At 38.2% G+C, this 27,434-nt stretch overlaps 2 protein-coding genes across 6 annotated transcripts in view; one reads left to right on the top strand and one right to left on the bottom strand.

Annotated features, from left to right (window-relative positions):
* RCBTB2 (RCC1 and BTB domain containing protein 2) overlaps positions 1 to 4,326 on the top strand; it is a 43,315-nt gene extending 38,989 nt beyond the window's left edge. For all 4 annotated transcript variants that reach the window (XM_052649990.1, XM_052649989.1, XM_052649986.1 and 1 more), the window contains one exon: positions 3,157 to 4,326. In XM_052649990.1, coding sequence (XP_052505950.1) covers positions 3,157 to 3,297 — 141 coding nt within the window. In that variant the 3' untranslated portion in view covers positions 3,298 to 4,326. The remainder of the gene's footprint in view (positions 1 to 3,156) is intronic.
* Positions 4,327 to 6,159: 1,833 nt separating this feature from the next.
* The window catches only part of RB1 (RB transcriptional corepressor 1), a 118,708-nt gene continuing 97,433 nt past the window's right edge, over positions 6,160 to 27,434 (bottom strand). Inside the window, exons 18-27 of one of the 2 annotated variants that reach the window (XM_052649984.1) lie at positions 24,100 to 24,218; positions 20,840 to 20,985; positions 19,224 to 19,369; positions 18,472 to 18,576; positions 17,741 to 17,854; positions 17,480 to 17,643; positions 15,341 to 15,371; positions 12,334 to 12,476; positions 11,770 to 11,819; positions 6,160 to 8,393 (exon numbers count right to left, since the gene is read on the bottom strand). In XM_052649984.1, the coding sequence (XP_052505944.1) occupies positions 8,320 to 8,393; positions 11,770 to 11,819; positions 12,334 to 12,476; positions 15,341 to 15,371; positions 17,480 to 17,643; positions 17,741 to 17,854; positions 18,472 to 18,576; positions 19,224 to 19,369; positions 20,840 to 20,985; positions 24,100 to 24,218 (1,092 nt within the window). In that variant the 3' untranslated portion in view covers positions 6,160 to 8,319. The remainder of the gene's footprint in view (positions 8,394 to 11,769; positions 11,820 to 12,333; positions 12,477 to 15,340; positions 15,372 to 17,479; positions 17,644 to 17,740; positions 17,855 to 18,471; positions 18,577 to 19,223; positions 19,370 to 20,839; positions 20,986 to 24,099; positions 24,219 to 27,434) is intronic. The other variant, XM_052649985.1, reaches the window with a different exon arrangement.

The following is a 27,434-nucleotide window of genomic DNA, read 5'->3' as shown; positions in this document are numbered from 1 at the left end:
CATATTAAAAAACAGATATTACTTTGCCAACAAAGGTCTGTCTAGTCAAGGCTATGATTTTTCCAGTAGTCATGTACGGATGTGAGAGTTGGACTACAAAGAAAGCTGAGCACCGCAGAATTGATGCTTTTGAACTGTGGTGTTGGAGAAGACTCTTGAGAGTCCCATGGACTGCGAGGAGATCCAACCAGTCCATCCTAAAGGAGATCAACCCTGGGATTTCTTTGGAAGGACTGATGCTGAAGCTGAAACTCCAGTACTTGGCCACCTGATGCGAAGAGCTGACTCATTTGAAAAGACCCTGATGCTGGGAAAGATTGAAGGCAGGAGGAGAAGGGGACAACAGAGGATGAGACAGTTGGATGGCATTAGCGACTCAATGGACATGAGTTTGAGTAAACTCCAGGAGTTGGTGATGACTCCTGGCATGCTGCAGTCCTTGGGGTTGCAGAGTCAGACACGACTGAGTGACTGAACTGAACTGAACTGAACAACAACAACGTTAATACTATTCAAGATATATCACTGACTGAAAAACTGTGGTCCTATTTTTTAATAAGTATATTTGTTAAATAAAAATATTTTTAAAATTTAAGTATAAATAGCTAAATTGAAAATGACTAAAATTTATTATCTACATAGAATAAAAGACTGAAAAATATAGTCAGTAGTTATCTTTGAATTGGTGGGATTGTAGATGATTTTTAATTTGTTATCTTTGCTAGTTTTTCCTGAATTTTCTATAGTCACCATGTATTGTTTTGATAATAAAGAAAACCTGTCTTAGAGTTAAATCTTGAGGAAGCAGGCCAGACTCCTTGGAGTCAATTTCCTTAAGGATATCCTTTCCTTTGTCCAAGAACAGGGACATTTTAGCAGTGAGCAGAAAAAAAGCCTATAACTTCTTTTCTGCTTATATAAGTAATAATATGCTTATTAAAGAAAATTCAGAAAATACAAAAGTGTGAGGAAGGAAATGCCTCATCAACCAGAGGACACAAACATTTCATACAGCTCCTTCTGATTTTTTCCCTAGGTTATGTGTATATCTCTAAATACTAGGTTTTTTTCACTTAGCATTAAAAAAAAAATCTTCCCTGCCTTGAAGCATGGACATTTAAAAGCATAGTGAATATTTGTCTTTCATCAAGGTAATAATACATTGGGCACTTACAACACGCAGAATGCTTCATGGCCAAATAGTAGCTATGTGCTTGGTTTCAAGAGTTTGTTACAGTCACAGCGATAATACAGGACTCTTCTGGACTGCATCAAATGATGAGATGGCAGGCATAGACTGTTTTCCTCTGAACTAGGCTTAATTTGCAAGACTTCTTCACATTTCCTATTTATGTGAATTATTTGAATGCTTACCATCCAGCCCTCTGTGTTCTAGAAAGTAAGCTCCTTGAGGAACGGCAAGGACTTCGTTCTGCCAGACCCCTAGTGCCTAGGGATAGTGTCCGACACATAGTAGGTGCTCGCTAAATGTTTGTTTCATGAACGTCCAACTTTGCCTTTAGAGGTAGACTAACTAACTGATGTGCCCTAAATTAGTACAACAGCCCACAAATAAAATTGACTCAGTGCATACGTCACAAAAAGTTCTTAGAAAGAACAGTGCATTTGATGTGACGAGTATTCTTACTTGCTGACTCTAATAAGCAAGAAATGGACAAAAAAGAAATGGAGCTTTTCAGCAAATTATCCCTCATGGTTGACTACACTTAATACATAATTAATACAAGCCAGGGATTATTCAAAGTACAGTTCACATCGTGCTTAATTCTCAAAAGAACCCGATAAGAATATAGGTATTATTATTATTCTAATTTACAAGTGAGGAAGCTTGAATCTGAGAGATTAAATTCTTAGTAAGCTATTAATAATAATTTTAAAGCTGAAATGCATTCCCAGATTGGACCAGTTTCAAAAGCACACGTTCTACCACAATTCTCTATTGTCTCCATATTTTAAAATTAGCAGTGTTTATGCACTGGCTCAGCAGATGTCCACCGAGTGCCCATTAAATGCCTGACACCATTCTAGGCACTTGAGGGTACAAGAAGTGAACAAAACAGACCAAAATCTCTGCCCTCATGGAACTTTCTGGTGGTGAGGGCAGTAGATAAACTAATACAGTATGTGTTCTGTTAGGTGGTGATAAGTGATATAAAAAAGTTGGGGAAGGGCAGTGGGAGGAGGCCAGACTGAGATGAAATCTGAAGGTTTCAATTGTGGTTGAGGAAGGAAGGGAGTTCTCACCAAGGAGAGCTGAGCACAGCCATGAAGGAGACACGGTAGGCCGTGCAGGCCAGGGCCCAAGGCCCTGGGTCTCCACAGGCCGGCCTGCCTTTCACTCTCAGTTCTCTGGGGCCAGAAGTGTGTCCAGCCACCTGATTTCTGAGTCTCAAGTTTGCAGATCTTATCAAGGGAATCACTATGGGACTTTTTTTTTTTTTTTTGGCCTGGCGTACATTACAGTAAGCCAGAAATCACCAAACTGGAGTTTCTCTCAGCAGAAAGTTGTGATTTCTTCCAAGCACTTTCCCACTTCAGAGTACTGAAGCTCTGTATGATCCGATGAAGCCTAACCATCCCAGCCTTGTCTTCTTGTGAAGAAGAGAGCAGTGGTCTGTTCATGACTTCAGAGAAGCAGTTCCCCAGATGATCTTTCATAGCATAAGCTTTCCTCACAAATTCTTTACAGGTAGAACTATTTAAGCCCCATAAGAATATAAAAGAGGAGTGTTGGGCTCAACATAAAGAAAATCTCTTAATCAATTTACTCTATGCATTCACACAATAAAGAAATATTTATTACACAAACAAAAAAGAGTGTTGTACTCTGAATAAGTAGTGAAAGAGGAATGAACAATGCCCATCAGTGCCTATCTCTGGGAAGAAAAAGTCTCACTTTTTTGCATTGGTTACTGTGGATGAACTTGAATGCTTTCCTGTTATTTACATTTTTACAAGCATAGACTCATATCAGCTGTACAGTTTTACAGCTATTCTTTAGGTACCGCTGTCCCAGCAATTCTTTCTGTTGGCCATCAAATCTTTCCTCACCTGTGTGTTTTAGGAATTTTTGTGCTATGTTGCATCGCATCAAGGTATGCGAATTTGCTAAAACGTTTCTGTTGTCGTCCCTAGGACTTAGAAGAATTCTGCTTCAGGTTTTGCATAAACCATTTGACTGTAGTAACACAGACTTCGGGCTTTGCAGAAATGGACCATGATCTCTTGAAGAACTTTATCAGCAAAGCAAGCAGAGTTGGAGCCTTTAAAAACTGACCCTCACCTGCAGGAAAGAATTTCTAGAGTTTCCACTCTCCCTGCAACAGCCAGAGAATAACTTCTCCTTACTAGTGTTGATGATGAGCTACATTTGGGCTGAAAATGTTCTGTCAAAACAAGGGGATGGTGGTGAGTCTTCCCCACCTTCTGAAATCCACTGTCTGCAAGAGAAGGCATTAAGTGCTCTGTTCAGATGGAACTAAGCTCAAGGGGAAAAAATTGAAATGTCTTACTGTATTTACCATTTCCTCTTACGAGTCACTTAAGTTGGAGACTTTTGGTACAGGGGTCTAAGTGTATGCTATTCTGGCCAAATTTGCATATTCAACAGGCTGGTACCACACGGATAGCTTGACCAGGAATGCTGTCACTAGCTCACTTTCAGCATTCAGCACAGTGCCTTGCATATAGTAGGCACTCAACTTATTATCAGTTTTAATCATGCCTGAACAGCTTTTTATTTATGGGACACTGGATGAAGGAATAACTTAGGTAAAACAAATTTAAAACAACTGAGTTTCCTATTCTTATGGTACATTGTTCTGAGGAATAGTGGCTAATTTAGAGCGTTAATTAGAATTCACAAAAGGCCTTGGCAATTAAATTGTTGAAGACCCAAGGGCTAATTTTAATTCTCTGTTTTACTCTGAGTCATTATTTCTCATATGAAATCAGAGTATGAAATACTTTGAGTGAGTGTTATCCCTGGGCTCATTTGCCTTACATAATTGCATAATGTCCTTTTACTTTTGTGTTAAGAGATTTGCCTCCATAAGTAAAAATGGTTTTCTCTTGTAGTTGATTTTTATGTCACCACAAAACAGGTCTTTTAACTTGGCCCAGTGTGATGATAAAAGTAGCAGCCAAAAAGGAACTAATACTTACATTTCATGGGCAGCACTAGCAAGAATGAGGTAAATTTATACTTTTTCAATCAAGTTACCCAGCTGCGAATGAGAAACTGAAACAGGATGTAGGCTGCAGCGTCAGGCTCCTAATGTGTATTTCACAACAGGATACTACTATGCGAAGAAACCTCTTTTGGAATTAGAAACCTTGTTCTGATGCTGAACTGTTTGATAATAAAGTGCTCATTTGTAGGTAACAGAACAAATGTGTGTGTTTTTTTAATTCATCAGAAGCAGCAAGATTCTACCAACCTTATGTCTCTCAGATACACATGGATTGTTTCATATAAGCTAATTTTTTAAAGCAGTCACTCAGATAAGGCATCATAGCAAAGCCTACCCTAAAACATAGATGACTTCTAAACAGTTTAATTACTATTCATCCACTTACCTACAAGTGAATGGTCTTTACTGGTGAGGTCACTTGAATCCTTGTTTTTGTTGATCTGTTTTTGCAGACCTGGTCTGGTAGAGGCCAAGGAGTCCAGATGTCTCTAAGTCAGAATCCCATTTTTGGAACTACACAGTTTGGGTTATTTTAAAACAGCCTCACCCCATGTGTCTGAATGTTCTGGTAGGTTTATTGTTCTCTCCAGCAAAGAAACATCGAGGCTTGGGTGTTACCAGCCAGCTTCAGTTCTCACAGTCAGATGTCCACAGGCTTCATTCACTTCCGACTTCTCCTCACCCTGCTATGCTTGCTGTCACTGACCAAAAGCCTTTGTATTTTACAATGTCTTCCCGAACCTTCTCTTCCTCTTTCTTGCCCTTTTCGGGCAGTCTTCTGAAGTTCCTCAGTGCCTTTTTCTTTTATGAACTCATTTCATGGAAACATGGGACCACCCAGAAAAACAGGTAAGTTTATTTAGGGATGAAAAATGGATTACCCTTCACAAGGCTCCATAGTGGGTCACCACTCTGCCAGAGTACATGTTAGTAAGAAGGGGTGGATGGAGTTCTAGCTAGATTTCCTCCAGAGAGGGAGAGAATATGATTTGTTTCCATATACTTGGGAAACATACCTTCTGTGCAGACCCCCCCACCCCCCACATATGGACTTCTGGATGCTAGAACTACAGTCGTGGGTGAGACCAGTCAGGCTGATCCCAGGATGGGTAAACAGGCAGTAGGCAAGCTGAGTAAGGTCATTTCTGATGGCGATGATGCTGTTACACTTTCAAAGGAGAGCGGCAGTACAGAGGAAGGATTTTTAGCTTGGGTGTCAAGGAAGACCTCTGAGCTGAGAGCCCAGAGATAAGAAGCAAGCTAAACAAAATTGTGGGGGAAGATCACTTATGGACAGAAGGAACAGCAAATGTCAAAGCCCACAGCAGGGACGGGCTTGGCATCACAAGACAAAAAGGCCAGTGTGGGTAAAGCAGAGTGAGCACGAGGAGGAGGCAGTAATCCACAGTGTGAGTACCCCTAGGAGAGGAGCGCAGCCAATCCATTTACACTTTTAAAGGATCACTTTCACTCTGCAAGGAGTAGAAAGGTGAAGAGGGAGGCAGAGACCAATTAGAAGTCTCTTAACAGTGGTCTAGATATGAGCTATCAGAAGATAGGTTTTTATCTTGAGCAAGTATGTGTTCAGTAAAATGGAGAAAGACCAGGGTAGAAACAAGATGTGTTTGTTTGTTTGATTCTGGTTTATATTTTGAGAAGCTGGGTGGGGTAGGAATTGAGTTCTTTTGGCTGTGAGAGCTCTGACTTCCATGAAGAGGTCAGGGCTGGAGAAATAAATATGGGATTCATCAGCTTACAAAGCCCATTAAATGCTAAGAATGGACAAACTACTAGCAGAGAATTTAGATACAGAAGAGACTGTTACTGCACTTAATACAAAGACCACATCGGACCACTGAGACTCTTAACTAATTTATTGAAAAATAGACAAACTATTGTTAATTGTAGAAAATAGTAATGTAGCAATTTCAAATGTACAGTTTTAACCAATACAAAAAGCAATAAAGCAGTATCTGAAATCTTACGTAAGAAATCTCAATACACGATCTCTGAAGTTCCTTAAATTCTGACACTAATTCTAACATGAACTTATTAGCAAAAGACCCAGTAATGTGGTAAGCCCTTGACCTAAAAGCTAACTGATTTGTATGATATTCATGCAAAAATGAATGAGGACATGAGATAAAGCTTTCTAGTGCCTGTGTTACCAAGATAACTGTCAAAAAAAAATGAGTTTCAACTTAATTGAGCACAAAATAAAATTTTGCTTTCTAACAAATAAGACCAGATTTCTTTTTAAAAAGAACTCTCAGTTTAAACCAAGTAATTTTCTAAAAGCTAGTAGATGCTACCTTAAATACCACCTATTTTAAATTATACCATCTCTAAATAAGTTAATCACACAAGATAGTTTAAATTACACCTTTAGGTGTTGGGGGAGGGGAAAAGCGCCTCTTTTTCTACTGTAGCTATTTTAATTTGAAGCTTCTGCACAAAATCAGAGAGAGAAACATTAATGCCTAACCCAAAGACCTTTCATCACCTGCACTGTGGCCTAGAAATAATGTGGCTTTGAATGTGCCAGTGTAAGACCATGCTGAAGCCCTCTTCCCAAATTCAGGAGAGGAGAATCACTGGTGAGATGCAATTAGGAAACTCTGTAAGAAAAAAAATTAAGGCTCCTATAGTTAACAGTTGGTTTGCAGAGTAAAATTACTTTGTATCTTGATTCTTTGGGACCCAGAAACATCAGAAAGTGTCCTTGGGATGTACTGGATCCGGGTCCTCGACAGCAAAGCTCTAGTTGAACACTTTATTTTCCAAGTACTAGACAGGTACTTAATGAATTCAGTGATCTGAATGGTATAAAAACCAAGAGTACTATTAATAACTCTATTTTTAAAGCATGAGTTGGATAAAGAAAAGGATCAATAAACTCTTAAAAGTCCTGAGGTATGAAACCTGTATCAGTAGTATGACAGTATCTCATAGGTTTATACTTTTGTTTTCTGTTTGCATTTTAAAACTAAAATTTATAAAACAAACACACAGTACACCCATTTAGTTTCCATTAGTAAACTCTAATGTGTAAAAAAATCAGTCATTTTCTCCTAAGTTTCTAGCATCTGTTTTAGCGCAAGAGTTCAGGGTCATTTGGGTGAATGGGGGCAGTCAGCCAAATTGCATTTGGAAGACAAGACGCCTTTTCTAAGGGTATTCATGTTAAATTAAAAAAATAAATATAAATTAATAAAAATAACAGCAAACATCACATACGTGCCACAAGAGAAGACAAAGTACTCGGATAGGCACAGGTTGTGAGACTCACTCCTGGGGGATCCTGCCACCATTTGTAAAGCAGAACAATTATTAAGTAAGACCCCTATGTATCAACAAGTTCCATTCCAAGAGCACGTTCTTAAGTCCAATTTGTTCATAAGTCCAACAAAGTTAGCCTAGGTACCCAATGAACACATTGGCTATATAGTACTGTACTATAGTAGGCTTATAATACTTTTCACACAAATAATACATTAAAAAACATAAAAATAAAACATTTTCAGTCTTACAGTACAGTACCTTGAAAACTACAGTAGTACAGTACAACAGCTGGCACACAGGCTGGCACTGAGTGAACGGCAAGAAGAGTTACCGATGGCGAAGGGACAGGCGGAGGGAGACGGCAGAGCTGAAGGGCTGTCAGCAACAGGAGACAGAAGGCAAGCTGCAACTTTGTGCCTGATACTGACGGCACAGGTTCTGGTTCCTCACTGGATTCAGTTGTTCACATCTTTGAAAGTTCACATCTTGAAGGTTTGTATGTAGGGGCGTTACTGTACTTTGGAAATAGAAACATCTGGTACAGCTTTTTCAATGGCAGGATCGACATAAGATTTGATCGACAGACACAAGATTTTCAATCTTGTACAATAATAATGCATGTTCTAGTGAGTACAATGTTGCCAGTGGCTTAGGAATCCCCTGCACAAATACTCAACTGTGCTATCCACAAAAAGATATGTATTATCTTCTTCACTAACTGTGGCTGTAAACAGAACCTGGGAGAGTCCTACAATCAGATCTGTAGGAGACAAAGACAATGAAGCCGGACGCGTATAGGGTGCCCACCAAGGTCGTGGGGTCCTCACTTTTCTTCCCTGTTTGAGGTATCCATGCTCTCAGTCATTTTCTGCTTTTGCATTCGTGTTCGAGTAGATGCTAAAAAAAGGATGAAGAAATGTTAACAGCACTGATGGTGTGGGGTAAGTTGGTAAAGGCCTACCCAATTTGTTATGCTCACACCAAACTGATGGAGCCCAGGACCTCACAAGCTGTGGTTTCCAATTTTTTAAATCACATACCCCTATCAGCCAGCTTTCCCCCAAAATATGTACCATTAAAGTATGTATGTATTTATGTTATAAAACACATATACCCCAAACATTAAAACTCAATGAGATAAAGATAAATAAGCATTCTAATATTGTCTTATGTACCCCCACAAGGTGATCTTATACACACTCAAGTGTGCCCAACTTTGTAGACCACTGCTCTAGAGGTGATGTGGTTAAGTCTGGCATCTGAGCAAACCAGAATCGTGGTCTGGTCCAGAATCTGCTGGAGTGAGTGTTATTCTTCATGAAGTTCAGAATTCCCTTGTGTTTGGCGATGCACTGCAAGTACTGCAAACACATCAGCTCACGGCTGATTTATTATTTTTTAAATAATTGGGCTGCACTGGGTCTTATTGCTGCGAGGCTTTCTGCAGTTTCGGTGAGCGGGGGCTGCTCTAGCTGCAGCGCGCAGGCTTCTCACTGCGGTGGCCCCCGTGGGGCAGAGCAGAGGTGCCTGGGCTGCAAGTTGCGGTGCGCGGTCTCTAGAGCACGGGCTCAGCAGTTGCGGGGCGCAGGATTCCTTGCTCCTCAGCATGTGGGATCTTCTCAGACCAGGGATCACACCTACGTCCCCTGCATTGGCAGGCAGACTCTTAACGGCCAGACCACCAGGGAAGTCCAGCTTACAGCTCATTTAATTTGGACGTGGACATTTTAAAAAACATTATTAATTACAACATAGACAAAAACAGAAAGCTTCTTTTAAATTATTTCAAAGTTCTTAACTTGATTTTAGAGGCAGGCAAGAGTTTTTTATAAACAAGCACAGAGAACATTCACACTAAGGGCAGAAGGAGCGGCTCTCAGTCTCCTCTTCTGGCTCCTCCGCCCTGAGCAATCCAGCACTGTGTGATGGTCTGTTTCTGAGGAAACCTGAGGAGCAACCTGGAGAATTCCCTACCCTTATGGCTTAAGACTCCTGCCACTTCTCCATTTTCTAGCTGTACGAAGGCCCTGAACTTCAGCCTGGCAGAGGGAATTCAGTCACTGCTAAGTGTGTCAGTGTGAAATGGACTGACTACAGCAACTGAGCTCCTCTGTAAGAAAATACACATATTTTTACATCTTTCTACTCCTTTTACTTGTGGGCTCCAAAAGGCTTCCACATGTTTTTAAGGCCTGATTTTGGTTATAAGCTTCATGTCTATTTTCATGCACTGGGGAGGAAAAGCTACAAAAAACAGTAGTATATTAATTGATGTAAAATCCAAAAAGAGATTCATTTATAAGCAAAGAACTTAAACCTGTTACATTTAGTTTCAATAGTATCTTCAAATAATATACATAGAAAAATGGTTTAAAATCAAAAGTAATTTTAAAAACTTTGTATCTCAAAGTTAGTATACACAGAGATGTACTGAGAGAACGCTTCTTTTTAAGAAGTCACATTTTAATTGGTACTGGTCTTATCGATATGTCCTATGACCTAAGGATGACGGTTTTAATTCTTATTATCTCTTAAATATTTGTCTTCTTTCCAAGACCTGGCTCTGTTTCCTGTTAATGGATCTGGCACCAGATTATCAGGAAATGTCCCCTTTTCCTGGTGGCATTTCATGGCTACCTACCTCTCTAAGACAGTCCAGTAACAGTCTGTGCTTTCCTGGTGGCTCAGTGGTCAAGAACCCATCTGCCAGTGCAGGAGACCTGGGTTCGATCCCTTGGTTGGGAAGATTCCCTGGAGGAGGAAATGGCAACCCACTCCAGTATTCTTGCCTGGAGAATTCCGTGGACAGAGGAGCCTGGTGGGCTCAAAGAGTCAGACATGACTTGGCAACTAAACAACTACAATTCATGCACACTCATCTTTTTCCTTTTTTTTTTTAACGTGGACCAGTTTTAAAAGTCTTTATTGGATTTGTTATTGCTTCTGTTTTATGTTTTGGTTTTTTGGCTGTGAGGCATGTGGGATCTTAGCTTCCACACCCCCTGCACTGGAAGGTGCGGTCTCAGTCACGGGACCACCAGAGCAGTCCCCTGATCTTTTTCTTAATGTCCTTTCCATCTAACTCTACTTGCGCTAATCCTTCACAATCTCAGATTAGTTTAGGAGAGCATTCCATTTGCCTTAACATTCCAATGGAAACAGTGACAGACTTTATTTTGGGGGGCTCCAAAATCACTGCAGATGGTGGCTGCAGCCATGAAATTAAAAGACGCTTACTCCTTGGAAGAAAAGTTATGACAAACCTAGACAGCATATTAAAAAGCAGAGACATTACTTTGCCAACAAAGGTCTGTCTAGTCAAAGCTATGGTTTTTCCAGTAGTCATGTATGTATGTGAGAGTTGGACTATAAAGAAAGCTGAGCGCCGAAGAATTGATGCTTTTGAACTGTGATGTTGGAGAAGACTCTTGAGAGTCCCTTGGACTGCAAGGAGATCCAACTAGTCCATCCTAAAGGAAATCAGTCCTGAATAGTCACTGGAAGGACGGATGCTGAAGCTGAAACTGCAATACTTTGGCCACCTGATGTGAAGACATGGAAAAGACCCTGATGCTGGGAAAGACTGAAGATGGGAGGAGAAGGGGACGACAGAGGATGAGATGGTTGGATGGCATCACTGACTTGATGGACATGAGTTTGAGCAAGCTTCGGGAGTTGGTGATGAACAGGGAAGCCTGGCATGCTGCAGTCCATGGGGTCACACAAGAGTCAGACACGACTGAGTGACTGAATTGAACTAACATCTAACTTGGAAATGATTTAGTATTCTTTATCAAAATTCTGATTTCTAGTAATGGAAAACTTTTGTTTGAAACCCAGTTCTAAAACTTGCAAATTAGGAAAGTTCAGTAATAGCAGAATAAAAGATTATTCTTTATGTAAGGGTGATGATATTTATATATGCTAAGTTTCTAACATCCTCCATATATCCAGCACTCAGAGAGTTCCTCATTATAGTTCTGCTATCCTAAAATATTTTCTAGCCACAGCCATCTGTAATGAAGATGTGGTTTCACTTCTCGGTCTTCCTGCTGCACAGTAGATGTTGGGATGGATGAAGATGACCTGCACTTTGCATCATACATTTAATCCACAGATACTTGTAAATAACATATTGTTGAGTGAATTATATTTTAAATGCATAAAAGTCTGTTAATTAAAGGGATTCTATAAATTTATCCTTTTATAATGAAAAGGCTTTCTGCAATGTAAACAACTGTTCATTTACTTACTTACTCAAATAAATACTTACTCATTTCTGCCAGTTTCTGTTGAAATTTGGATTCCCCTGGGAGATGTTTACTGCAGATTTAAAAATTCAAAATATTTCATATGTATATGTATAAATGAAAAACTGAAATTTCCAAAAACTATGGCATTTTCAATGACTATTTATGCTCTTTAGTAAATAGCTTTTATTGTCAAAGGATTATAAATCAAACATCTAAAATACAAATGTCATAAATTTATGAGCCTAGATATTTTATCAGTGGTTCTTATAAAATAGGGTAGCGTTTTTCAAGAGTGAGCATTTTAAAATCTAATGTTAATTAAAACTAACAAAATTCTATCCATGGCACTGTAAAGGCTGATTAGATTTGTAAACATCTGATATTTTTAATGAATTTCAGTAGATTTACGTGGTGCTTTATTAACTGCGGGATGCAGTCACATCTTCTATTTTGAGCAAGCCTCACAGTTTCCAAAATATTACTGGCATGAGAGAGACTGGCAGGAGCCAGGACCAGAGCGGCCACTCTGGGTTTCTCCCGACGACCAGCTCAGCTCCTGACACACGTGCTAACACCGTCCCTACCTTCCATCTGCTTCGTCGGATCCTTCGATGTCAAAGCGCAGTTTTTTCAGTGGTTTAGGAGGGTTGCTTCCTTCAGCACTTCTTTTGAGCACACGGTCGCTGTTACACACCATTTGATTTATTTTCTGGAACTTCTCTGAAGTCTACAAATTATGGAATTCTTTATTTTAGATCATGTTGTAGTCAGGAACCCCGAACTGTAGGTTTGTGGTGGGTCAAAAATCAGGCAGAGGTAATACCTGCGTTTAACTTCCTGCTTCTTTGGACCAAACGGGAGATATGAAAAATGTTAAAATCAGACTAACTACACCCAACTTCCCTGGTGGCTCAGATGGAAAAGTGTCTGCCTACAATGCAGAAGACCTCGGTTCAATCTCTGGGTCGGGAAGATCTCCTGGAGAAGGAAATGGCAACCCACTTCAGTATTCCTGCCTGGACAATCCCATGGACTGAGGAGCCTGGTGGGCTACAGTCCAAGGGGTCACAAAGAGTCAGACACGACTGAGTGACTTCACTTCACTTCACGTCTAACTCTGCCCCAGTAAATACCTGCTCTTCTCATACCCTCCTGTGTCTTCCCAACAACTCTGACTACTACTCCAAAAGTCCTGGTTCTTCATTTTCAGAATTTACTCAAGCACAAAACCAGGGCTATTTCTCAGAAGCATGCAAAGCTGGAAGAGCTTTCTGGAACCTTGTTGTTTTTTTTTAAAGCACAGCATAACTGGAGCAAATGTTACAAGAATTCAATAAGAGGTGTCTAGTGAAGAATAATTTTGGACTCACTTTATGAATATCATGCTGATAAGTCATACAGCTTATAAATTTGAAATCATCATTGATTTATAGTATTTGTTGATATTCCTAACTCTTAAAGGTTTAAAATAAAATATTAAATATCTGAAAAACTCAAAGTATTTGAGTCCTTCCAAGTACTATTAGAGATAATTTGATTTATATATCTCCTGAGGAAGAATCCTTTCACAGTTAAGAAAACTTTGGTTAAAAATGCTAAAGAGGGCACAATACCTCATTTTATCCAAAGGACAAACTCATGGAAAAACTGTGTCTTATCTATTTTAGAACCAGAGTGAGGTGATTATCTCCATGATGTGTATTAACATGTTTTTTTGGATTCTAGAATGAAATCAGACTTTCCAATAGAAGTTAAATCTGATTTGACTGATTTGACACTGAGGATTAGCTTTGCATAATTAACTTTCATTAGCTAATTTACCAAAAATTAAATGAACTAAGTTTCCAAAAATTAAATGCAAAACCAGATTTTGATGGAAAATATATTTAGAGCACATGTATAATATGATAGAAATGAAATTCTGTACACCTATTAAATGGATTTCCAGTTATAAGCTTTAAAATATGGAAGTATGTATAACCTTCTTTCAACTCTTTCAGAGTTTATCACAAGCAAAACAGTTTGAAGACCACTACTCTATATCTGACTTCCCTGGTGGCTCAGATGGTAAAGCATCTGCCTACAATGCGGAAGACCCGGGTTCGAGTCCTGGGTCACGAAGATCCCCTGGAGAAGGAAATGGCAACCTGCTCCAGTACTCTTGCCTGGAAAATCCCATGGACGGAGGAGTGTGGTAGGCTACAGTCCATGGGGTCGCAAAGAGCCGGACACAACTGAGCAACTTGACTTTCTTTCTTTCACTCTATACTTAATCTGGATCCAACCCTATTTATGTGGTCTACATCACCTTTGTGAAGCCTGACAGCTGTAGCCTGTGTTGAGCTAAATGTCATCACATTTACTATTTGTAACACACATGTTAACATTTGGTCTTTTAGTATACAACACGTATCTTTCTCTGGTTATTTCACTGGAGGGGCAGTGCGTAGGCAGACACCAAAATGGTTCTCACTAATTGTCTCCTTGAATGTGGGGCTGGACCTAGTGTTGTCCTGCTTCTGATAAAATAATGCAGCAAAAGTGATGGCAAGTCACTTCCAATATGACAAGAAGACTGACTTCAATTTTGCTTTTCTCCCTCTTCCCCTCCCTCCTCTCTGTTGTGAGTAGCCAGCCACCCGAGGGAGAAGCCCGGGTGCCAAGGAACTGATGTTGGCTTGAGCCAACAGCCATCAAGGATCGGCCAACAGCCATACAAGTGAGTCTGACTGAGAAAGGTGGTCCTCCAGGTGAACCTGGAGATAACTGCAGATCCAGCTGACATGCTGACTGCAGCCTCGTACAGATAGACCCTGGACCCGGCTGAGCCAGGCCTGCTCAATGAGCCACAATGAATGAGATTTCAAAAGGTTTAAATGCCTAAGTCTGGGGGTGGTTTGTTATGCAGCAATAAATAACAAATATAGGTGGGGGTGGTGGGATGAAACATTCAGTAATGCTCACTGAATATAGGACTGTGAATTAGTGATGGTAAGGAAAGGCCAGCTAAGAGTAGTGGGCTCCCAGACTAGAATAACCATTTCAAAGCTTAACTTTCCCCTAGATTCCTCTGCAACAAAGACCACCACATAGCCTGTCACTTACACTGGGGCATGTAACCAATTCCTAATCAATTTACCAGGGAAGAATATCCTAGAAGTTGGAGAGGAAGGAAAAGCAAAAATGTGTATATGTATAGAAGGGGACAAGTGGGCGTGGTGGCTACATTTTAGAGTATTTTAAATCATACTCCCAATTAGTGAAATTCAAAGCTGTTTTTTAAAACATTCCTTTGAGACTATATAATGCACATACATATTTGTATGTATATACATTAATGTATATACACATATAATCTCAAAGGTGTTTAGAAAGCAGTTTTGAAATATACCAATTATGAATATGATTTAAAATTAAACCTGATTTGAAAATAAATCTGATATATATATATATATGTATCTTCTAAATTTTATGCAACATGCTTGAATGAGGTACTTGAATAGCAGCATTTATAAATTCAATTACAGAAAATTTCAAATTCTTTTATAATTATGGTATCATGCTATAGTAATTCACAGGAAAAATACTCACCCCAAATGATTCACCGATTGATACTAAGATTCTGTCAAGTTAATATAAAATACAAATTAGTAATGCAAATCATATACAACTATGCAGAGATGAACATACACACGTCATTCTGAACTCACAGGAAGACCAAATCAAAGGTTTCTTCTACCCCTAGAACCACTGACAGATTATACTTATTAAAGGCTAATTTTGGTAGTGCTAGTCTAGTCACACACTAAGCTCATTCCTTAGATTTTTAAAGCAAGAACTGCATGTCTACAAGAATATATTTTGCCATTGCTCACAAGGAAAGAGGGTAAAAGAAAATTTTAAGTTTACTCATACTTAACTCTTCATAAATCAATGAGTAAGGAAACAATTCAAATTTATTTCACATTTTCTCATTAAAAATTCAAGTTATATTTGGTAAAACCAAGTTATATTTGATATAAATGATAATCTGAATTCTATTTAGGATCTATACTGATATATGGTAAAGGTTTAACATGTGGGCTTCCCAGGTGTCTCTATGACAAAGAATCCGTCTGCCAATCAGGAGACGCAGGTTCCATCCCTGGGCTGGGAAGATCTGGTGAAGGAAACGGCAATCCACTATAGTATGCTTGTCTAGGAAATCCCATGGACAGAGGAGCCTGGTGAGCTATAGTCCACGGCGTCACAAAACAGTCGGACATGACTTAGCAACTAAAACAACATTTAACACATATCTTAGAATCAGAAATCTCTTAGTTTGTCCCTGTTTGAAACATATAATTTATGCATTTGATAATAAAGCTGAAGAACATTAGCCTGATATGACAAAGATGTGATCATATGCACATGGAATCAACAGATATATGGATTTTATTGTTCTCCAATTCTTTGATAAGTAGCCATCATTCTATATGATTTACCAAAATATGGCGAATACAGAGAGTGTTAAGATGCTCTCTTAATAGCTGATCAGGATTTTCAGAATGTGACTTTTTTGCTAAAGGACTCCAACCCAGAAGTGAATTAACTAAGATCAGCAAGTAGCTATCATTATCAGCATAATATGGGTTAATTATCATCATGAAAAATTTACCTAAGTATACATTTTCCTGTAGCAATGTATAAATTAGACATGGTATGCACCTCAGCAGCTTAAAATGTAAATTGTAGATATCAGTACATAGATACTCAACCATAAAAACACTAAATATATAGAAAATAACACAGGGGCACATGAGAGCATTTATATCATTTGCCAGTTATTTTCTACTTTTTTCTTTACTGTACAGTTTGAAATTTTTATGAGTGTGCATTGCTTATATAAGTAAACACACTACACTAATGTTTTCACAGGATTAATATATCCCCTTCTTCTTGTTTGTTTTTCTTGCCCATTAAGTGCAACTATATGGGCTAACAATTTCTGAGATGAGACTACATTAACTTTACTAATTAATCTGCCTCCACTATTCAAATAAAGTCAGATTCAAATAGCCCATGATGGCATATAATAAGTCAGCTGAAGCACTTCAAAGCCAGAGAGCACCCACTGTTGAATGCGGAAGATAACATAATGATTTGTAGGTGCACAGAGCCTTTCATCTAAGAATTTAAAACAGCTTCACACTCATCATTTACCTGAGCCACAGCAGCCTTCTGAAGCAGAGACCTGCCCAAGGTAATACAAGGAGGCCGCAGGCAGAAGTAGGGATGGACTTCAAAAGACTTCATTTACCATCATCTACATTTAATCAGTCATCTACATTTTCATAAGCAAGATGAACAGATCCACAGAAAGAGTTCACAGGACATTCAATAAATTCTAGAATAAAAACTCTTAGCAAAAGGAATCTACTTTGTTTAGCAGAGTGGCTACTTAAAAAACTCTGAGAGTGATCTGAAACTTAGGATCAAACTAGTACTCAGATTGTTTACAAAAGACCCAAAAAGCCAGGAAAGTTGATGACTAAATTTGCAAACCCATCTAAGTAAACAAATTATCTCGCCCCCAACACCTCCCATTTTTATTTTTATCATAGCACTTAATATAAATTAGGAAATTAGGGACTAGCTAAATAAAGAAAGCTTTATGGTTTTATGCTTGGATTAAAAAAGAAAAAAAACCCCTCTCATTCTTTACCGCTTTCCTAAAAAGAAAACACAAACCTTGATCTTGGAGTCATTTTTGTTGGTGTAGGCAGACCTTCTGAAATTTTATATGGGTTCTTTAGGGGTGATATATAGATGTTCCCCCCAGGAATCCGTAAAGGTGAACTAGAAAACTTGTAAGGGCTTCGAGGAATGTGAGGAATCGGTGACAAGGTAGGGGGCTACAGCAAAAACAAAAGCAGGAGGTTACTTAACACTTCAGTGAGATCCACTGGTTTATAAGCAGATTTGCCCAAATAAAGGATGCCTTCAACATACCCTGGTGGAAGCATACTGCAGAATATTTGTTTTCAGTCTCTGCATGAAGACTGAATTATAGAATACGATAATGGAATCATACTCCTCTTCTCTGATCAAAACACGTTTGAATGTCTGAGGAAGAAGAACAAAACTACTTGTTAAATGAATTTGGGAATTTATCTCTTTAGAGTTTCTATTTTAATAGTTCATGATACTTTTTAACAGTAAAAAGATGCATTACTTTATAGGAAAAAACAATCTAAAGAAGCCATTTTAGGCTTGGATTATAGCTGTTCTACTGGAAGTGAACAGTCATACATATATACTGTATGTGTTTTATATATATATATGTTTATTACAAATATTCTGCTTATTGGCATAATACAGTGTTCCCTATTTATTTTATAATATGAATTTGAATATTAAAGTGTTAGCTTCCCAATTGGAGAAGGAAATGGCAACCCACTCCAGTGTTCTTGCCTGGAGAATCCCAGGGACGGGGGAGCCTGGTGGGCTGCTGTCTATGGGGTCGCACAGAGTCGGACACGACTAAAGTGACTTAGCCGCAGCAGCAGCAGCTTCCCAATTACATTTTAACTACAAATAATTAACTAATAATATGAAAATTAAAAGTGGATATGTAAATTTATACAAATAAGTCAGAACATATGGTACAATTAATGACTAAAGTTATCCATATTATAGATAATGGATATTTTTGAAAACTCTTATCATGGAAAATTACCTACCTCCTGAACAGCATGAGGAAGATCTTTGTACGCTGTGACAATGATTTTGAATTTAAGGTCTATATTCTTCACTTTGCATATGCCATACATGGAACACATCATAATCTAGTAAATAAATTTGATACAAAAGCAGTCAGGGTTTTGTTACATGGTTGTGCTCAGAGAATGAGATGGCTGGATGGCATCACCGACTCAATGGATATGATGAGTCTGAGTGAACTCCGGGAGTTGCTGATGGACAGGGAGGCCTGGCGTGCTGTAGTCCATGGGTGGCAAAGAGTCGGATACGACTGAGCGACTGAGCGACTGAACTGAACTGTGGTCTAAAACACGCTGTTATCTTTCTTTCAGTTAAAAAAAAAAGGGAAATTTAATCTCCCACAGAATTATCTTTTCCTGTCCTGAGCTCATTTGGCACTGTTTTAGATCAACTATTCTTACGTCTCATGCTTTTTCCACACCTAATGAATTCTAGTTTACAACAACACAGAAAACGCCTATGATAAAGTTTCTTCAGTGGTTTCTGCAACAAGAGCTTTCATGTCATGAAATAAGTAAATACTGAAATATTCTCAAACTCTAAAGCTCTCATTTGTAAAAAATACAGCAAAAATATAAAGGGTAGCCAGTAAGCAAATATATGTTAACTAAATTGATGCAGCTTCTCATTTGAATCCAAACTTTTCTTAAGAAGTTAGTACATAGCTAACAAGTAAGCAGGAGAAGAAAAGAGAAGTGCATAATTTCCTTACCTGGTCCAAATGCCTGTCTCTCATGAGTTCATACTCATTTTGCAGTGTGTGCTGGAAAAGGGTCCATATGATATGCTCTAGTTCTGGGTGGTCAGACAGAAGGCGTGCACACAGGGTGTTCAGTCGAAGATATGCTAGTCGATACACTGGAAAAATAAGGGGAATTAATCATATTTACTCTTAATTTTGTATCACAGGTAGATATTTTCAAAATATTAAACTGTTATAATGAAATGCTGTTAAATAGCATTTACCATTAACTTCATTTCTCCCACTATTTTCCTTATGATTTCTAGTCTTAGGACTGTTCTACATACACAGAAGGCAAAACAATATTTTGCTGAAAATACTATTCAGCAAAAATAATTCTTTTGCTGAATTATTATAGCATAAAGTTGAAGCAGAAATGAAAATCAGAGGAAGAAAGATCCTAAGATATTGTGAAATTAGACAACCCAAATACTGTTTGTTTCAGTTTCACTGGTAATCACTCATCACAGATGTTGAATACTTTATCAATATTCAAGAGAGTAATTATTTTTTAAAATAACAGAATTTCTGAACTCCCTTCCTTAATTTTTTCAATCCTGAAAACAAAAAACAAACAGTGTATTTCTCTATAAAAATGCTAGACTTGTAGATTACCTAAGTGGTAATATGACTGTGATATTAAATATATTGTGCAAGCTTATTTAAAAATACTACTGGAACACAGGTTGGAGAAAAGTAATCCACAAAACTGAATTTTCCTCCATCTGGTTTAAATGCACCTGTCAAAGACTTGCATAAAGTAATCAGAATTTTTTAGTTAATAATTTATCCCACTGGTCTTCAACTTTGGCTTACATCAGACTTGCACTGAGGACTTGTTAAAACAAGGATTTTTTCCTCATCCTACTGGAGTCTCTGATTGAGTAGTTCTAGCATTAGGGGCTCAAACAAAAATTCTCCTTTCTGCAACTTATCGAGTCAGGTGGATTCTGCTGGTTGGGGACCACACTTTGGAACCACTGCTTTAATTCAAGGACTTATAACATGCCTATAAAGCTCAGTATATTTGCTTTACTCAAGTCAGAAATAAGATTTATCACAGAGGAATCTGGCCTTCTACCTTTCTTCAAAGAGTTTCAAGTGGGTGTGCACTTGCATGTACATGCACAGACACCCAAATGACCTCCCCACCCCATCACACACACACAATCAGAAAATGCTGTACAACCTGGTCACCAGGAAATGCAACTGCATTAGGCCACAGCCCATTGTATAATCTCAACTTACACATCTCAACAGAGGAAGTAATGTTAGGGGCAAATATTTCCGAGCATAAATTTGAAAGCATAACAGTAAGCAGCAACAATAACAACATCTGACACTTTTTGAGTGCTTACTATGTGCTAGACACTCTTGGAAGCATTTTATGTATTTATTCACTTAATTATCTCAAAACCCAAATAAGGTAGGTTATTATTATTTCCATTTTACGGATGAGGAAACTGAGGCACAGAGCTTTTAAAGTGACTTGCCCAAAGTCATACCTAGTAAGCCGAAGAGCAAAGATTTGAATCCAGTCAGCCTCATTTCAGAGTCCACAATCTTCAAAGTAATCATCTACTAACCTTTTTTGTAGAAGAGTGAAAGGGAGGTAGATTTCAATGGCTTTTGAGTCTGGAAGGCTGAGGTTGCTTGTGCCTCTGAATTTGGAGTAGAATTTGCACGTGGAGTTGACGCTTTTTTCTTTGGGGATCTTACAGGAGAAAGGTACCTAGATATATTCAAAGGAAAAGTCTTCATGTGAAGTTTTCTCAGAATCTCTCTCTTTCACAGATACACAAACACACACAGCTGTACACATGCATCCAAACACATCTTGTCTATTTAATCCACTGTTTTACACCAAAGTCCTATTTAAATACAAGTTGGAAAAGAGAGCTTATGAGGAAAACTAGGCTTGCTGTTATCATTTCTAACCCTATTTTAATAAATGGCCTTTCCTAGAAATTACTGCCTTATTGAAAAAATAGCTATATATCTTTATATGTTTGATTTTAATAATTAAAGTGAGATGGAGATAATAAAAATGACTCCAGCTTAAAAGAACAAGCCATTGATATTAAAATATCAATTTCTCTGATTATTCTCTTAAAAATGTTTCACTGATAACTACGGTTCATTTACATAAGACTTAAGTTACACACACATACATCTTCCTAAATTATATAGTACAGAATTATATGAATTAATATTTCAGGGAGCATTCTCAATGCAGGTCTACACCCATATACTAAACATGTAAGGCACACATCGAGACAGAGATATTAGTGCGTATGAACTCCAGTTTCTGACCTATCACCACTCTGTGCTGCCCTTTATTTCAGAGGGTAGTCCAGGCCTACCTTCTAATTCTGTTTTAGCATCAGATGGTAAAAGAATCCACCCGCAATGTGGGAGACCTGGGTTCGACCCCTGGATTGGGAAGATCCCCGGGAGGAGGGCATGGCAACCCACTTCAGTATTCTTGCCTGGAGAACCCCATGGACAGAGGAGTCTGGCAGGCTACAGTCCATGGGGTCGCAAAGAGTCAGACATGACTGAGTGACTCAGTACAGCTGAGAAATAATTCTGAGCAGAAAGTAGGATTTCTACCTTACTATGGATGTTTCTACTACATGTAATATATTAACTAGAACACCAGAAAAAGGGAACCAGTATCACAATTTTGTAAGTACCAGGGTCTAGTCTATCACCCTCGAATTTCCCTTCAATTCACTAGCAATACTGACTTAAATTGGGTAGAAGTTAGTCTCCCTCGAATTCCAGGTGAATAAAAAGTATCCTACTGGATAATAGGTAATAATTATAATCGAAGCAGGATAATACTTACTTTGCTTCCTGAATCTCAGACTTAAGAAGGCCAAAGTGGAGCTCTTCATTTCTCCGTTTTTCCAATCTCAAGAAATGGTTCCGTATTACAACCAGTTTCTTAAGTCAAAAACTTAGGAGATATTTAAATTTTTTTTCTTTTCCCAATCTTCAAACCCAATGGAAAAGAAAGCTCTCCCTCTAGAAACATACCCCAGATATTTTCCATTTCTTTGTATCTCTACTGACATATCTTAGACCAACTCATTTATTTATGTCTCTCATTTGGACTGTTGAAATTGTCTCCAAACTGGGTCTTTCTACTTCCTTCCCTGCCCTGTTCTTTTCTCTCCTCCTACCCCGTCTGTACTTCAAATGGCAGCCAGAAAGTGGCCCTTTAAAAATACAAATTATAGCAAGCTGGCCCTCTGCTTACAACCTTAATGTTCTCCCACAGCCTTTTAAAATCTGAACTCCTCTCTGTAAGTCTCCTCTCTGATGAGACTCTACAAGCTGTAGCTGCAGTCTGCCTTTCCAGCCTCATCTTGTACCGCTCTCCTCTTGTTTGCTTTGGGATTTCTTTCTGCTCCTAAGACCAGGTATGTTTGATCACCCAGGGACACTGCACCCACTGTTTGCTCTGCCTGGAATGCACACCATACAGACTGTGGCAGGCCAGCATCCATTTGTTCTTCAAGTCTCAGGTCAAGCATCATTTCAATAGAGAAAGCTTCCCTGAACATTCTATCACTTTCTCAGCTCCTCTCTTTCACTTCATTCTGTTTATTTCCATTACAGAACTTATTATACTCTAAGATCACCTTATATATTAGTTTCCTTGTTCACTGTTTATTTCCTTTCTTCAGCATGTAAGTTCTGTGAAGGGAAGGACCTAATCTATCTTACTTGCCTCTGTATTCCCAGTGCCTAAAACGCTTCCTGGCACCCAACAGTCAACTGCTTATTGAATTAAAGAAAAAGATAAGGCTTGACATATTTATATTAACGTATTACCTAGCAAGCTAAGTTATACATGAAGGCAGAGGTTCCACACACTAGAAATACTCTGGATACAAATGAGCATGGAAATGGCACCTCTGGAAAACAGCTCCTGCACTCGTCACAGAGCTTTGTAATGTCAATTCTTACACAGAACTAAACAGAAACATAACATTACACACACTCCTGTGAAAGGCAATGTAGCTGGAATGTTTCAGAGCATGGGCTTTGGGGTCAGACTGCTTGGATCTGATTTCTGTTGGCTTTTGGTAAGTTACCTTATTTCTCTAATTCCTTTTTCATAGATAATGAAGGCTGCTACAGTGTCTATTACCTTACAGGACTGTTTGGTAATTCTCCAGCACTGAGTGATAAATTAAGGTTAGTGATTGCATTCTTCTTCTAGCACGTCATCAGGCACTCATCAACCATTTTAGTCTCCTGTTCGCACTGGGTACTCCCTATGCCCACCCTATGGTGGTTTTAGTCGCTCAGTCATGTCCGACTCTTTGCGACCCCGTGGATTGTAGCCCGGCAGTCTCCTCTGTCCATGGGGTTTCCCAGGCATGAATACTGGAGTGGGCTGCCAGTTCCTTCTGCGGGGATCTCCCCAGCCCATCCTATGCTGCGCTACGAAGGCGCTGAGCTGCACTTCTGGAAGAATGTTTCCTGCTTTCCTGGCTGTTCTACTTTGAGATTCATGCTCTTTCTGTCTCCTCGGTCCTCTCCCTCCTCTCTGGTTTCCATGTTGAAATCCTAGTCTACCTTTGAGGACTATCTAAATAGCCATCCCTGCATGAAAACTGTCCTCCTGACACTAAACTGGAGTGATTTCAGTGGCACTCTGTACCACTCCATATGACCTTTATTTGGGTTATGTATCTTATATTCCTGATTCTTGAAAGCAGGAACAATGTCTTATGCAAAATTCTATTCCCTGCAGCTTTTGCATAACAGCTTGTATCACACTATGCTCAGAATCACTCTGTGAGCTGGATGGACAACAGATTTCACTCACATATCTGCTGCAGTGTGATTATTCTGGAGAGGAAGGTTGAGAGTACAGGCAGGTTCAAAGTGATCAACTGGTCCTTCTCGGTCCTTTGCTTGTTTAATAAGATCAAATAAAGGTGAATCCTACGTGAAACAAGACGACATTAAAACAACACTGGTAAGCGTGACCTTCTTATGTATGTATCAAAATCATAGTGTTTGACATAGTGAGCATTATTAATATAGTCGTAATTGACAATGGCAATTCTGAAGTCAGAATAAGGTTCTTGTTTCCATTTTGAAAATGATTGCCAATTTTTGTACTATGCACAAAATAAAGAATTAGGAATATGTATAACTTCAAATGCTTATATTAGAAAAGAAATTAAAAGTTAGAGAAAGAGATACAGAAAAGATCCAAAGAAAGTAGAAGGAAGAAAATAATAGAGACATGAGCAGGAGTTAATGAAATTGAAAACAAAGATAAAATACATGGTCTGATAAACAAAGCTAGTAACTGCTTCTTTGAAAGAACTAATAAAATTAAACAAACCTCCAGTCAGACTGAGAAAGGAAGAGACAGATAAATAATATTAGGAACAAAAATAGGCCCACCATTACAAAGATCAGAAAGATAATAGGGGACAGTTATAAATAATTTTATGTCAATAAACTGGAAAATGTAGACCAAGTGGAAAATTCCACAAAAATAAAAATTAACAAAACTCAATAAGAAATAAACTTCAATAGTTCTCTCAAGTATTAAAGAATTTGAAGTGGTAATTAAAAGTCTCCCCACAAAGAAAACATTCAAGTACCTCTGGTTTTATCAGTAAATTCTACTAAATATTCAAGGAATAGAAAATTCGACTTCTACTTCAACTCTTCTGAGAATAGAAAAAGTAAGAACATTCTCTCTCTGATTTTTGAGGCTAGTACAACACTGATACTAAAAACTGTTAAGGACATTACAAAAAGAAAAATTATAGCCCATTCTCACTCATAAACAGAGATATAAAAATTCTAAAATTAGCAATCCAAATCAGCAGTGTTAAAAACAGAGTATGTCATTTACCAAGATGAGTTTATCCAGGTTGCAAGATTAGTTCAATGTTAGAAAATCTATAATGCAATTCACCTTACTAATAAATCTAAAGGGAAAAATATTGTCAAAATCAATGCAGAAAAAGCTCTCATTTAAAAACCCATTTATTATGTTAAAAAAAGAAAAGTCTTAATAAGTCAGGAACAGAAGGGTACTCCTAATTTGATAAATGGCATCTACAAATAAACAAAAAACCCACAGCAAACATCATGTGTAATGGTGAAACATTAAAAGCATTCCCCTTAAAAAATCGGAGATAAGAGAAGGATGTCCCATTATCACGCTTTCTATTCAGTATTATACTTGAGGTTCCAGTCAGTTCAAAAGATAAGAAAAGAAATTAAAGATCAAAAGACCAGGAAGGAAAAAAGAATAAAAATACCATTATTTGCAAATGATTTATGTCAATAAGGTGGCTCAGGGGTAAAGAATCCGCCTGCCACTGCAGTAGATGCGGGTTCAATCCCTGAGCCAGGAAGATCCCCTGGAGGAGGAAATGGCAACCCACTCTAGTATTCTTGCCTGGAGAATCCCATGGACAGAGGAACCTGGCAGGCTACAGTCCATAGGGTCGGGAAAGAGTTGGATACAACAAAGAAAACTCAAAAGGATCTACAGAGAAATTATTAGAATGAGAGAGATTGGCAAGGTCTCAATACTGCTGTAAAACCAATACAAAATATATTTCTATATATCAAGCAAGTTTAAAACACATAATTTAAAAATCATTTATAGAAATGTAAGACCAGAAGTAAGAATCATTAAAATAATTGATTCAAAAATTGTAACTTTCTGGAGGTGACACCTTGCAAGACCATAAAACCTGGGGACATACTTATTTCACTCTCTTAGTGCTTAAACTAAGACAGAAAGAAAGAGAGACAAATTGCCAAGATGCTAGATTTATATAAAAAGGAAAAGTGGTGCATCTGTAAATAAAAATACAAAACACTGTAGAATGTAGATTTTGTGAAAATTTGAAGATGTCTATTCAATAAAATGTGTTTGAAAAATTAGCTAACAAATTGAAAAAAAGGCTATTACACTTTCACAATATATAAAAATTCAATTACATTAAAAAACAAAACTGACGAAGTATTAGAAATACAAAAGAATATCTTTATAACTTCTTTTTTAAAATCTTTTTTCACCTTTATTGAAGTATAATTGACAAAAACCATATATATTTAAGGTATACTATGTGATGGTTTCATAGAAACACACATTGTGAAATAATCACCACAATCAAGCTAGTCAGCATTCATTACCTCACAGAGTTACCTTCTGTTCTCTTTGCATCCCTTCCTCTCCTTCTTTATAACTTCTTGATAAGGAAAGGCCTTTCTAGGTTTGACCAAAACCCAGAAGTCGTAAAGAAAAACAGAAAACAACTGGACTACATAAAGCCTGAAAACCTCTGTGTGACTAAAACAGCAATAAACTAAGTTAAACAAAATCTTTAAGAAGTAAACAATACTGATTCACTCTACAGCCACCATAATGCATTGTACTAACTCCTACTGTCAAGTCATTCTTTCCTATATTCGTTAGGGGCACCCTGAAGTGCAATCTCAATAACGGCTTGCAGCTGAGTAAAGTAAGGCTAACAATGAAAACCAGCTAATGCATGTATGTCATAGTCAGTGTTTTACATTTTCTAGTCATTGATAAACTGAATATCTTTTCATATGGGATGAATCTACATATATTCAGCAGGAGTGGCCTTATCCCATTCTTTTCTCAAACAAAGACCTTTCAGAAGACCTCGAGACTCAGAGATATGCAGGTAAACTTGAGCCTTTAATAGGACCTAAGTATGTGGCTGATGGGCATTTTACTTTCTCTTCAAATATGGTTTAAACCCATAGATGGTTTACCTGGTTGAATTATCACAATAGGATTATACCAAAGTGAATTCTTCTAAGAATGCAGGTGCCATTCTACTCACCAACAGTCTTCATCTTTCACCCAAGTATCACTTTTATAACTCCATCTCTCCCAACCCAACTGATACAGCAGTGTATAGATACAGAGAATGAAGTATACCATGAGAATAATATTAAGTATGGCGCAATGCACAGAGCACCGACTCTGGAGTCACACCACAGGTGTTCAAGTCTTGACCACGTACTGGCTGCCTGACCTTGGAGGGAGTCGCTTTACCTTGTTACGATTCTCTTTTCTGTACTGTGGAGATACTAATGACAGTAATGTCCAGTTATCATGCATCCATCCACCCACTGTTTTCCATATGT

This window comes from Budorcas taxicolor, chromosome 12 (genome assembly GCF_023091745.1).
Source record: "Budorcas taxicolor isolate Tak-1 chromosome 12, Takin1.1, whole genome shotgun sequence".
Lineage (NCBI taxonomy): Eukaryota > Metazoa > Chordata > Mammalia > Artiodactyla > Bovidae > Budorcas > Budorcas taxicolor.
Note: the sequence above shows the minus strand (reverse complement) of the source record. Positions and strands in the feature narration are given on the sequence as shown.